This window comes from Brienomyrus brachyistius, chromosome 21 (genome assembly GCF_023856365.1).
Source record: "Brienomyrus brachyistius isolate T26 chromosome 21, BBRACH_0.4, whole genome shotgun sequence".
Classification (NCBI taxonomy): domain Eukaryota; kingdom Metazoa; phylum Chordata; class Actinopteri; order Osteoglossiformes; family Mormyridae; genus Brienomyrus; species Brienomyrus brachyistius.
This window is the reverse complement of record NC_064553.1, coordinates 5,391,065-5,404,468: the sequence shown is the minus strand read 5'-3', so window position 1 is coordinate 5,404,468 and position 13,404 is coordinate 5,391,065. Positions and strand designations below refer to the sequence as shown.

General features: G+C 47.9%; 1 protein-coding gene across 3 annotated transcripts; it reads right to left on the bottom strand.

Annotated features, from left to right (window-relative positions):
- Window position 1: 1 nt before the first annotated feature.
- Window positions 2–13,380, bottom strand: LOC125716303 (short transient receptor potential channel 1-like). 3 transcript variants are annotated; one of them, XM_048988435.1, is made up of 14 exons: window positions 12,959–13,067; window positions 12,394–12,494; window positions 12,084–12,238; window positions 10,519–10,614; window positions 8,922–9,124; window positions 7,747–7,878; window positions 7,155–7,350; window positions 6,099–6,435; window positions 5,082–5,221; window positions 4,277–4,420; window positions 2,473–2,657; window positions 2,180–2,381; window positions 1,336–1,521; window positions 2–802 (listed from the first exon to the last, which is right to left on the bottom strand). In XM_048988435.1, the coding sequence occupies exons 3-14, from the start codon at window positions 12,171–12,173 to the stop codon at window positions 608–610; spliced, it is 2,106 nt and encodes a 701-aa protein (XP_048844392.1). In that variant the 5' UTR covers window positions 12,174–12,238; window positions 12,394–12,494; window positions 12,959–13,067; the 3' UTR covers window positions 2–607. The 3 variants fall into 3 exon arrangements, with proteins under 3 accessions (XP_048844392.1, XP_048844390.1, XP_048844391.1); XM_048988433.1 differs by lacking the exon at window positions 12,394–12,494 and having other exon boundaries at window positions 12,959–13,380; XM_048988434.1 differs by lacking the exons at window positions 10,519–10,614; window positions 12,394–12,494 and having other exon boundaries at window positions 12,959–13,380.
- Between the last annotated feature and the right edge of the window lie 24 nt (window positions 13,381–13,404).

The window sequence follows — 13,404 nt, the reverse complement described above, 5'->3', positions numbered from 1 at the left end:
GTCATGTTGTCTCCGTTACTTTTAATTGCGTGGAAAAAAAACAATGCAAAGCAGTTTAATTTATATTGAATTAATATTCTGACCACGGCCAGGTTGCACAAGCCAAAAGCCAAACTTAACTGGATCTGTCTACAATTTCAATGCCTCTGTCACTCAATAAGCAAACTGGCAGGCAGACACACTATTTTTTGCTATTTGGCAAGACAAAAATTTGAGTGATTTATTATTTTCAATACCGAGAGAATAACTGGGCAAAAACAATTATATTTACGTTGACTGGTGTATGAAATATGACTTATGATCCCAAATTAACTGATCATAATTAGGCTGGTATCATATATTATGGGGCCTTAATCCTGAGAATATTTTTAAAAAATGTTTAAAAAGCCAAAGGGTTTCAGTTTTGGCTGGACTTTGATGCTTATTGGCTCAGGACCGACTTCAGTCTGAAGTAGTTTGCATTGTTTACACAGCTTACTTCTGGAATAGCTGAATATTTTATTACAGTTTTGGGTAAAAATAATCCCCTGGAGCATAACTGTCCGCTTCTGACACCGTCGGGTTACGGGTTCAATTCCGTCACAGCCGGACCTGCTGCACTCAGCCCCTAGGGAGTTCGCAGCACGGCACGGATCTCACTGCGAAACCGGGACAGCTCCTTTCGGAGGTGCTCGAGGTTCTCCACCGTAGCTCGTCCAGCTCTCTGCATCTTCTGCCTGCTGCTGGTGAGGTAGCGGTGGACCAGGCAGCACATGACCTTCTGATAGTTCTTTTCCTGCTTTGCCTTCCGGCTCCTGCATTCCTGGACAAAAATGACAATAAAAACAATGCAATGGGCGGCGCTTTTGACGGAGACCTGAGAAAGGGGCAGGGTTAACACCTTGTATGGAATGTTATGTATCTGGCAAGCGGAGGCGGAAAGTTCAGGTTCAGAAAGTACAAACACGGCAAGATTTTGTTTCAACCAACCAGTTGAGCATAAATAGTGACATTCACAGAATACTCAACTTAGCGTAAATAATTGCCAGAAAGTTTTGCACACTGCTAGATTTCAGAAGCATTCTTTGTACTTTAGGAGACAATTTCAATAACTTTTATTACTTCAATAAGGAAATAACTGGCTTCCCTTTATATTACATTACCTTTACCCATTTAGCAGACACTTTTATCCAGATCGGCATACAATTACAAAAGCAGGGTCAGTCAGTCTCTGGAGTAGTTGGGGGGGGCTGTCGTTACATTTCTTGCTTATTTCATTTACACACTGACACACAGACGTGATCCGGACTATTAGTCATACACGTCAGCGCCACACGCACCCGGAAAACTGGTTACCTTCTCCGTTTCCTCCGTATCCGCGGTGACGCGAGAGTGAACCAGCCTGCTCAGGGCCGTGAGCAGATCGCCCACGGCTTTGGGTGTAGGGAGGATGTTGAAGGGTGGGGGCAGGGTGGCCCTGTTGTCGAAATAGCTCATCCACAGCTTAGCCCGGGCAAACTTCCACTTCTGGTCCTCGTGGCTCTGCATCGATTCGGAGACAAAGGACTCGTAGCTATAGGGGCTGAGAGTAGTGACATTTTCCCTCATGGATACCGATTAAGCACATTTCATGTCTGCTCACCGTCTGGCCTGTATCTGGAATCTGACTGTGAGGGGCGCCACAAAGGGGGTAAAAGCTAGGACAATTCCTAAAGCCCCTGAGGGACATGGGGCTCTAAAAATTCAAAACATAATTGGATTAGTCTGGGTTGGGCGGCCAGTATAAAATACTTTCATGGGGCCAGACATCTCTAATGGCACCCCCTGGTCAAAGGTAGGGTTAATGAGCGGCGTGAAATTAATCAAAGATTCCTGAACTTGAATATAGCCTGTTCAGCTGGTGTCTTCACAACCGCATTTGACTCCGCAGGACACTTTACAGGGTTAATAGCAAGCGCGCAGCAACATGTCGCAGCTGCGTGACTGCCTGGTGACCCGTGACTGCCCCCCCCACCCGCTGCCGTGACCCCAAACCGTCTGACATTTCTCGTAATTGTGAAACTTGGGTTCGCCTGGACGCAGTGTTGAATTTCTGAACGGGAGAAACACGAGCGTGGTGTTTTTTCGAAGTGCGCCGCATGGCCTAGTCGTAGGATTCGCGATTCATTCAGCGAGCGGTGCAGGGAGTTGCCGTGCTTACGGTGATCCGGCGAAAGCTGTTGTGCAGCACGGCCACGAGGAGCTTGCTGAGGACCAGGACGACGGAGACATTGTAGGCGCCAGCGATTAGGGCGCCGATGAAAGAACGTGGCTCTTCCATCGGCCCGATCCTAGTTACGAAGAGTGACACGTGGGCCAGGGAGAAGACGTACCAGAACAGGGCTGAGCAGGTGCCCTGGAACCTACGGTACAGGAAGCATAAAATCATTGGTTAGCCCGCACAGGTTAAAGGTCAAAGGTTAGGGCCCTATACGCGATGTGATAGCGCCTTACGAGCGGAAGACATCGTTGGTCTGCTGCTTGCAGTATATGCCCTGGCAGCCGACCTCTGTCGCTTGGTCTTCCACCATTCCCTCCTTGCCATACAGTTGGGTCAGCCCCATGGAGAAAGACACCAGCCCCAGGAGGAAGAGGCTCAGGAACCTCCCAAAGTCTTGCAGCATCTGGCCCATTGAAATCTGTCAGTGAAACAGCCGTATCTTCAGCAAGGATCTAGCCAAACACCCAAACTAAAGTGATTTCATGATTCTACGTTTCGAGAAGAGACTGCCCTATTATTTTTAGGTACTCATCAGAACTTAATCAGGCCCTTGGCTGTTAAATTTAGCAAAACCAAAATATTATAACATTGCCCTAATTTGATCCCATTTCTCTACGCTCTTGATATGGTAACATCTAAAAATAATGCCGTACACCTTGAATTTCCCCAGAGCTGACAATCAAGAAAGCTAAATAGGCTCAGTCTGGGAGTAGGTATCTGTTCTGGTTTCCTGGTTTTGGGCACCGTAAATAAATATCTGCAGTAGGCTTTTCCCTGTTTCTTAAGGGAGTTTGCATATCTCTGTTTGGTTATCTATTTTTGCTATATACTGGATTCTCATTGCCCTGGAAGCCATGAATGTAAATATTTCATGCATCCCATCACATTCCTAAGATTCCCTTCCCTAAATATTTCCAGAATGTTCTGCAGGGAGGCCGTGAGTCACCAGGTCGGTGCCCCCATATTGAGCCCGGTGTGACCCAGATGGGTGGTCCTTCACTCTGCCTCCCAGCAGCAGCTGTGGGCTTGCTGTCCCATCCAGCTCCTCAGTTGCCAGGATGCCGCATGCAGGCAGATGGGGCCAAACCAATATTTCCCAGTATATTCCCCTCTTAGATCTTGGCAGAAGCTCGGCATCAATAGCTGGAATCCTGAGCATCACACTAATCGTTTCAACTGTTTTTCTGCACAAGACAGCTATACGACAGCATCTAAAGCCTTAAATCTGCCGCCAGTCATCCCATCTCTGTGACAGTAGCAGCCACATAAGATCACACGCGGAACAAAATCTCTCTTTTTCAGAGCTCATCGGAAATCGGGAAGATCCGCTACCGAAAAATGTGAGCTCCACTACCTACAGCATAGTTCTGTACATCTGTGTTTTTTTACACGTGATTGTTTGATTGTGATGATTAACATCACACATTTTAATCTTTATTTGGGGATCTGGGAACAGGGACAGGGAGGTAAAGACAGCATCTGGATGTTAGAGCAGGCTGACCGCATGACTTTTGTATAAACACAAAGAGTTACGCGACATTTAAAGGAGCGTTTAAAGCGCTTAACCTGCAAACTGTTTATAATAGGTGGCCAACTAGGCATAGAGAGCTAACCTATGAAACTCAAGAAAAATAAGCATGTGGGAAAAATTGCTGCTGGCCAAGATGGAATTAGTAGGGTTGGAATCTTTTCGGGGAGAAACTGGAATGAGGACCTCATTGGTTTTTGGGGTGGCAGCGGAGAAAGCCTGGAATATTCCTGAATGTTCTGGAAAGCCCACTGTTATGGGACGGATCTGCTAAGGATGCCATGCAAGACGGTGGATAAAATTATTTTGTAGTCCCACTGCAGTCGGATCAGTTTGAAATAGGAACAGATTCTCTAAGGACCACATATATCAGCAATGGCACATGAAGCAGTTATGTTGTTTTTGAAGATTCCAGAGTAAGACTGGTAGAGGCCCCAGTATGGAAGGAGTGAAGCAATCACTATGCACGTAACAAATTCTGCACTGGATTGACAAAGGCGGTGCAGTACCTGTAATGGGCCGAGGGTGGCGCTACTGGTGTACACAAAGAAAAGCCGCAGGTAGCTCAGAACGCTGGCGAGGGCGAGGAGTCCCTCGGCCACCAAGATGGGGTGAAACGCATCCCAGCTGGTCCTGTCTCCTAAGTGATCGAACTGGAAGGAACATCCAGTCGTCAGCGTTCTTTCACACCTGCGGCAACTTCGGCGCCGTCAGACTGACAGCTGTGCAGCGTATCGGACCCGAGTATCTCAAAGTCATTTAAGTTACAGCCAGAAAAAAAATGCACGCCTGCAGACAAAAGCAAGCCTTCTGTTCTAGACAAAATATCAGTGTCAACAAAAATGGCAACATTAACTGTTTAATAATCCAGTACAGTGTGACAGTGAGTCTGGAGCTCTATCCCAGGAAGCAGAGGCCAGGAGGCAGGGATCACCCAGGTTGATAAGCCAGTCCTTTGCAGGAATTACTCACTATGGGCGAATTTGAGACACTGATTCATCTGAACCAGATGCTTTCGCACTGCGGGAGGAAAATGGGGGACCTCTAGGATACCCAGGTAAACATGGAGAGAATATTCATACTCCACATGCAAGGAGCCAGCAGTGAAACACAAACCCCCAACCCAGGAAGCATTAACCACCGTGTGACAGTGTCACCAAAAATAGCACCAGCATGTTACGTAACGTTCACAGAACGTTATATGCAGTGTGTATTTCCACAGTAAATATGGTTTAGTACAATGCTCTGATTTTGCTTTGAGGTCTTGCTCTGCTGCCAAAATACGTCCGGATGGCGGTGGATGGCGCTACACACCTTGCCGTGTGCCACCACCTTCAGCACAAAGGTTGCCAGGTAGAGCGCGTTCATGGAAAAGCTGAGAAGATTGCGCGACTCCTCCATGAAGTCCTGCAGCCCCTCGTGCCAGATGATCTCAAGGTCCCACCACACCATTCCTGGGGGGGGGGAGAGAGTCCAGCATCAACCACGCAATGAGGATCTGGGAGAGAAATACGGCTTCCCACCTTCAGAGAGCTGGTTACTTCATCGGGGGGAGGAACTTCCATATTTGACACTATGAGATCTGGAATGTGCGGTAAAAACGGCCCACGTTGGTATCCACATCAAGTCACTGCTTGAAGACTTTCATGATTTACAGCCGGGGAGTTTCTGATTGGATGTTACGGTAGTATCCTACCCTGAGATTCTTGAGGTTAAATGATCACAGCAATAAACCAGGTTTCCAGAACGATCTGATTGACGAGGCCTTAGATCCTAGAGTTGAGCTACCACTGTAACATTCGTATAAAAATCACTGTAGTGCTTCTGGATTTTTCTGGATTTTTCCGCAAAGTCTTGGCCAATCTAGCTAATATTTTCACCCGCCAAAATCCCTCCTCTGTGCTGCGTTGGCCCCCAGTTTTGGACAGCCTGGGGTTCCTTTTCTGAGAGTGCACAGTGCCCCCACCCCGTCAGAATCATTTATTCACAGGATTTATTGTTTTTGATATTTTGTTTTGCAATGGGAACACAAGGAACAACTGATTTACACATTATGAGAAATCTTGCCTCAGGGGCGGACCATCAGTTTGTAATAAATAAGAAATAAATAAAACCACTGGCAAAGACATTGAAAGCGTTCTCTATAGCTTGGGGGAACTTAACTGGAAACATAAGCTATAAAAAAACAAGCAGAAAACAACAATCTTTACAAAAGAGATCTTCCTTACTTCTGTTGACAAGACTCCTCGATAAAGCAAAATTAAAGAAAGCATGGGGGGAAAAGTGGCTGGTGATCTGGAGATGGCAGAGGAATCAGTGATCGTATCTCACCCAGGATCCACATGATCAGTAGGTAGTCGACGGCCCCCAGTGCTAGCTCTGCAGGTTGCCGTTTGTCTGCAGAGCACCCCAGTGAGGAGTGGCTGAGCATCAACAGGAAGGTGATGTAGGAGGCGCTGTGCACCAGGAACCGGATGAAGGGCGTGCTCATGGCATGGCCCGGGAGCGAGCGAGGCGCCAGCAGGTAGCAGGCCGCTAGACCCGGCCACAGCACCCCCACCGCCAGCACCACCAAGATCTGACGGTGGGGGTGGCAGCGGCGAAAAGAGGCCATCTCACCAAACCAAACTGTGTTGAGGAACTGCTGGCAGATGGACTGGGCCACAAACTGGGGAAACAGAGGTTCTGGTTAGTGAAATGGAAAAAGGGAAGAGAGAGAGAGAGAGATAGAGAGAGATAAATATTCAAATTCCACATTAGCCAATGTAAACAGTCAAATGTTGTTCTTGTTTGCTGGCTTTGGGTATTTAACACGGATTCCTGCATAGATTGGACACTACAAAAATTCCTTGAATTTTTCTAATTTATGCCTGGAAAATATAATCACTACAAACCAGGGATTCCAATCCTTGCCCAGATGGAAAAATCACCGTATTCCCAATTTTTTTACTTGGGATGACGAAGTGGCCAGAGAAAAAAGATGAAGAAAAATGTGTCCCAGAGAACCAATAAATGACATACAGTCATGGCAAGATGATAAACCTCCTAATGCTGCAGAAATGAAAGACCGTCTCATAAATAATCTGCCACTTTAACCTCCACAATCAGGCTCCATCCGAGGTACACATGCTGATCCCTTGTTCCCTTGACTGATACAATGAGAACATCCTGTTTTTGCAGTGTTCGCCCAGATAAAGGAAAAAAGCATCAATCGTATGCAAAAGCAATGCCACTACAGCTGTATTAGATACTTACTGTCTTCAACTGTAACAATGTGGAATCACTAATATGACTAAATGATAGACATTGAGATTTACCACGTAAACCATTCCCTTTTTCTGGAGTGATTGTTTCCCTGTAGTGATGAAAGCATCATAGATCTTTTACCTCTTTCTGGTTGTACTTGATGGCCAGCTTGAGGCAACTGAGGTTGACGTGCCCATCCTGTGCTGTCCTGTCCCCCACAAGATCCTCACTGGATGTGTGATTCAGGATGACCTCCATCTCCCGTGAGTTGCGTACTTGGGCCAACAGGTCTGTGGCAAACATCGTGCAGTTCCTGGCCAGCTCCTGGTACTCATTCCTGGGTTTATATCAAGGGCCTTTTTAATGCAGAATTGACATTTTAGGTGTTTTTTTAAAGAGCATTTTTCAGTGTTCGCAGCAGTTTATGTGAGGAGCGCTGCCGAAACCAAACTGCATCATTATCAAGCGAAAAAGCCCAAACAAATATATAAAATAACTCTGAACTCCAACAAAACAGATCATCTTTTATATCTGTGACCAACAGCTGACCTTGTCAAGGTTTGCAGGGCCTACTAACCCCATTGACCATTTCTTCGGTCAATGAGGTAGATCATTGTCCTGCAGCTCAAACTTCATCGAGTTGCTGGGCTCCACCATACTTTCTGTTCTTGTCCCCAGGTTCAATCTGGCTAGTTCAAAACAGGCCCGGTCCAACTTTTTGTGCATGCTGTACCTGAACTCCACCTCCACTGCACTGAGCTCCTTCAGGTCATCACTGAGCTCGAAGGCCCTCAGGATGGGATCCTCCTCAGTGAGCATAATCAGGGATGGACTTGCCAGGCAGCGGTAGATATCCAGGCGAAACCTGTGGGAGAGCAAGTAAAGAAGGGTAGGGAAACTGAGGATGGAAATTTGGTGGAAAGTTGCATTAATATGCTATTTGTTCACTGTGGGGTCTGTCCTTGGAACCCCCTGAGATATGTAAGCCCTGATGTGCCAGGAGCGATACATCCCAAAGAGAGAGAAGCATTTTCCTGCATACTGTCTTGGCTTAGTGCATGTCCAATGAGCAATGCCTTAACACCCTCAGCTCGCCGTGTGGTATTTGAAAGTCTCGTTAATACGTCTAGTAACTGAGACAGAACCTGAATCAGGAGTTTCCACCATCCATGTTTAACAGACGTGGCTGTGATGTGTCATGACTTAGAAACTGTTGACATTTGAAGCGGCATGCCACAGTGGGGAAAAAATGTTTAAAAATAGTACGCAGGAAGCATTACTGCGGCGGAACGAAAGATGGGGATTTAGAGAGTGACAGACATTTACAGCTCAGCGGATTGATTCGCACAGGCTAAGACAAAGACGTAAAGCCCATGTGCTTGTGTGTTGATCATATAGCTTTATGTGAGTGATTCTGTGTCAGTAAATGATGAGGAAAAACAAAGCCAGCTGGAGCCACAGGCAAGCTGCCCTCCCCCATCCCCCCCACCCTTCACCAGCCAAGCCTCACTGCTAGCATCACCCCCCCGGCCAGCAGTCTACTGTACATGCGCTGTCTACAGGGGCGTAGCTAGAGATTATTGGCCCCCTGACAAAATGTTGGTTGGATATAATTTGCTGGGGGTTTGGGGGGGGGGACTTTTTTTTTTAATTTTGCCAAGACGAGAGTCCCCGACGGTACATTTCGGGGCCACTATACATTCCTGGGCCCTCGGAATCTGCAAGGGTATCCATGCCCCCCTCTTGCCCCTGACTGTCCAGGACAAATTGAAATCAGCTGGTTGCATCGACACCCCTCAGCAGATGGCGCCCTGGGCGGCCCAACCTATGTCACTTAATGGGTCGACTGGCACCGAGAAACAAAATGAGTTGTTTGGTGTCTGCCGTAAGGTCACCGAGGCACCGTGCCTGGAGTGCCGAAGGCTGTCCTTCCTGTTCTTGACGTGGCACAGGGCACAGGGGCAGCCCGCGGCATGCGGCCGGGGCAGTGAGACTCCGCGGCGCAGCAGCAGCGCCAGGATCTCGTAGCTGTTCCTCTGGGCGGCCAGGATGACGGGCGTGACGTCCATGGTGGTGAAGTACTCGCTGTTCTGGATCTGCTCCATCAGTTTCTAGATGGCAGAGATGTCAAAGCCCCATCCTTTATGCAGATCCACGCAAACGCCACCCCCTCACCAAAACACCCAAAGTATAATTGGCTTTTCTAGTCACATTGTGTGTTGTGCACTTGAACTAGACCAGAGGGTTTAATTTTATTTATTTGTTTGTTTGTTAATTTATTTATAGCTGAATGATTCTTTGTGCTTTTGTTTAGTAAATTAAATATAACTAAATATTATTTATTATCTTTAAATGTTTATTTATTTCTCTTTTCTGTTCTGCAGGATGCTTTATTTGCGTTTACTTTTGCACTATATGTGTCTTTGCACCTTGTTTGGCGCTACATGCGTGTTTGTCTGAGCACTATGTTCCTGCTGCTGTATGTGCTAGGATTTCCCATCGCGATCAATAAAATCCATCTTAATCCTAACAGTGTATACAGTGGGGATGCCTGTGATGGGAAGGTCAGGGGTTCAAATCCCAGGGTCAGCAGAGTGATTATACCCTAAGGAAAACCCTTAACCCCCACGTTGCTTCTGGGACGGCCTGACCCTGCTTTATTTAGAAAAAAAAATGTTTGTTACTTCAAATAAAAACGTGCGCTAAATAAATCTTATGTGTATTATTATTTTTTTAACTGCTCTCTAAGTTACTGCCATATAAACCCGTTTATCTGGGAGGGCTCCGGAGCCGTAAATAACCTGACAGGAAAATTTACACCCGAAAATCAGGTAGGAGCAATTTTTCTTTCTCACTGGTGCTAATAATGGCTTTAAGCATCGGCGCAGCAAACAGAGGCGGGATCGGGGTTTGTGCGCTCGTGCCGCTCTGAACATCACGCGCCAGGGGGGCGTCGCACAAACACCTGTGCCGGAGTGCCGGGGAAGCCGTTCATTCACAAAAAGGCGCTTCAGAACCAAAACAGGAAAAGTGTTACATTTCACCTGCATACAAGACAAAACTAAGGCACGATTCTCCTGACTTTATACTGAGAATCAGATGCTCTTATGCTGAAATGGAAAATAATAAATAAATAATTCAGAAAGCAGTCAGTCAGTCTCACGAGTAATTGGGGGTTAAGGGCCTTGCTAAAGGACCCAATGGTGATGTCAACCTACCGACCCCAGGATTTGATCCAGCAACCTTCCGGTCACAGACAGAGTGTCCTAACCCGCTGAGCCGGGCACCACCAAGGTTATGGGGGAGCTGGAGCCTATGCAAGGAGGTACAGGGCACAAGGCAAAGGTACGTCCATTCCCTGTACCCGCTTGTCCTATTCAGGATCGTGGGGATCCAGAGCCTATCCCGAAAGCTATAGGTGCAAGGCGGGGAATAACCCAGGATGGGATGCCAACCCATCACAGATAATACTAATAATAATAATAATAATACAAGTTGGACTGACTGCCATGGATGCTGGGCGGGGCTGCTGCTGGTTGAGGAGGATGTCTACAGCTTCCACCATTTCTGAACTGATGGCCAACAGAAGCGCATCTGTGGACTAAACAAATATAATCGAGTAAAGCAACCATGATCGTAACCATGATCGCAACCATGATCGTTTACATTACTATTTACAAGGCTGGTATTCCGATGCTCCTCATGTCTGGGCACAAAGCTAGAAGCCTACTGATTGGTCCAACATGCCAACCTGCTTCTCTCTGATTGGTTCGGCTGCTTCGGCTGCGTGTGTATCAGCTGCTTTGGGTGCTATAGCTGCTTTGGCTGCTTCAACTGCCTCGGTTTCGTCAGCTGCTTTGGCTGCTTCAGCTGATTTGGCTGCCTCCACTGCGTCAGCTGCTTCAGCTGCCTAGGCTGCTTTGGCTGCTTCAGCTGCTTTGGCTGCTTCGACTGCCTCGGCCGCGTCAGCTGCTTTGGCTGCTTCAGCTGATTTGGCTGCCTCTGCTGCGTCAGCTGCTTCGGCTGCTTCAGCTGCCTCGGCTGTCTCAGCTGCGTCAGCTGCTTTGGCTGCCTCCGCTGCTTTGGCTGCCTCCGCTGCCTCAGCTGCTTTGGCTGCTGAGGGGTAAATAATGTCAGCTGCTTCGGCTGCCTTGGCTGCTTCAGCTGCGTCAGTTGCTTCAGCTGCGTGTGTATCAGCTGCGTCAGCTGCTCTGGCTGCCTCGGCTGCTTCGGCTGCCTCCAGTAGACCAGGTGACTGACTCCACCGACAAACTGAAGGTGCTTCGCTTTGGTCAGCATCTCCTGGATCAGGTCGAGCACAAAGCCACCTAGCAACTCAGGGAACAGGGTATCAGCAACGCAAAAGGCATCCTTTCTAAGTCCCGCCTCCGCTGCCATCTTACATTCCTCACAGGAAACAGCATCCCCATTACCCAGAAACAGGAATAATGTTTTCCTGCTCTCCGGGTAACTGAGGACGTCTCGGAGCTCATGGTGAGGCACGGCTGCATGGAATCCGTCGGGGTTCTGGGATTGCAGGGCTGTCGGCGCCGACCTGACCGGAGCCATGGGGATGTGGGATGAGGCCGGGCGCCCGGGGTGAGGGAGCTTCTTAATGTAGGCACTTCCGCAGGAGTCAGGAAGTGATAGTGTCCAAAGCAGCTGACGCAGCCGAAGCAGCTGATACACACTGGTCACACTGGTCTAGCACCTTCAGTTTTGTCAGTGGAGTCAATCCCCTGGTCTACTGGAGGCACCCGAAGCAGCCGAGGCAGCTGACGCAGCTGAAGCAGCTGATACACACGCAGCTGAAGCAGCCGAAGCAGCTGACGCAGCTGAAGCAGCTGATACACACACAGCTGAAGCAGCCGAAGCAGCTGACGCAGCTGAAGCAGCCAAGGCAGCCGAAGCAGCTGACATTATTTACCCCTCAGACTTTTCGCTGTCTGGCACGTCAGGCATTAACTTAGCAGATACCAGTTGAGCTGCTTCAGCTGCTTCGGCTGCCAAATAATCGGTCGTGAAAGTGTGCTCTTTTCTGATTGGCTGACATGGTGTGGATGGCATCACCTGGCAACCGTGCTGCAGCAGCAGCTGCAGAACATCCAGGTTCTGGCTCTGGACGGCGATGGACGCGGCGCTGCGGCCCAGCGGGTCCATACAGTGGATATCGAGGCCCTTGTGGAGTTCCTCCTCCAGGAGGCTCCTCACTGTGTAATAGTCACCTAGACGCAAACAACACCAGCTAGTGCAGAGTCCCTCCCACTCATCACAGCCCCCCCCCCCCCGTGACATCATTCCCATCCAGGGACAAAGGCACTCCGCAGACCTCATTCTTGCAGACCTTTATATGGTCAGAACCACAGATGCCATTACTCACTTGGGCCTTGTTGACACAAGCTCTCTCCTCTGATCCGTATAAACTAGCAATCGCCAAATTCTCCAGTCTCACCAACGAACGGACTTTCTCCCACTGAAAAGCTTTAAAGGCAGAAGAAAAATGCAGCACGGCATGCCATCCGTCCGCTTCACCACTCTATTTGTGTTTGGGGACTAAGAGTTGGGAGCCTTGTGTGACTTGGACAAGCACAGATGGAAAGCAGAGGGCAAGGAGCCCAAAAAAATGCAAGACCGCTAAAGAAATAAATAGCTAATTAAATGGCAAAACCGTTTTAAGAAAAAATCTGTAGACAAGTCATCTGTCTGCCACTTCAGTCCAGAAAAAAAGAATTACTCAATGCCAAATATACTCTAAGGCAATAAAACGTGTTATTTAAATTCTTTAGATTCATAAAAAAAAAGATGTGCACTAACTAGAATAGATCATTACTTTACTGCCTGCACAACTCATTGCATCACTCGGGATACATGAACAGTGCTGTGCAGGTTTCTTGGTGCTGTGTATAAAGAGGAGAGATTAAAGCGAATGGTACTTCAAAACTCACCTCTTTCACAAGCCAGCAAGAAGACCTTCTCGTTGAGGGTCAGCTCGCTCTTCTCCGCTCTGACTTCTTTGAGCCTCACGTACTTTTCTCGGATGGAAGAGCTCGCCTTCCGATGAAGATAATCCATGATCACAGGGAGAAGTACGGCAGCGGATCCACGAATAAGCTGGGAGCAGACAGCTGGGGGAGAAGAATGTGCCCAGGAAAAGGTCCAGATGTGGCTCACACTGTACTCCTGCGATCCATCACTGGTATGAGCTCAGTGTTCTGAGCTAAGGTAAACACATACAAATAAGACAAACCTACTCATTCACACACCCCTCAATGTACATGCTGTGACAACAGTACTGACAAGGTTAGAATTCTTGTATCCTGTATTTTAACTATATAATGTTTTAAAAAAAAATCGATTAATCTCTTAATTTAGTTAACACCCTCAGGCAATT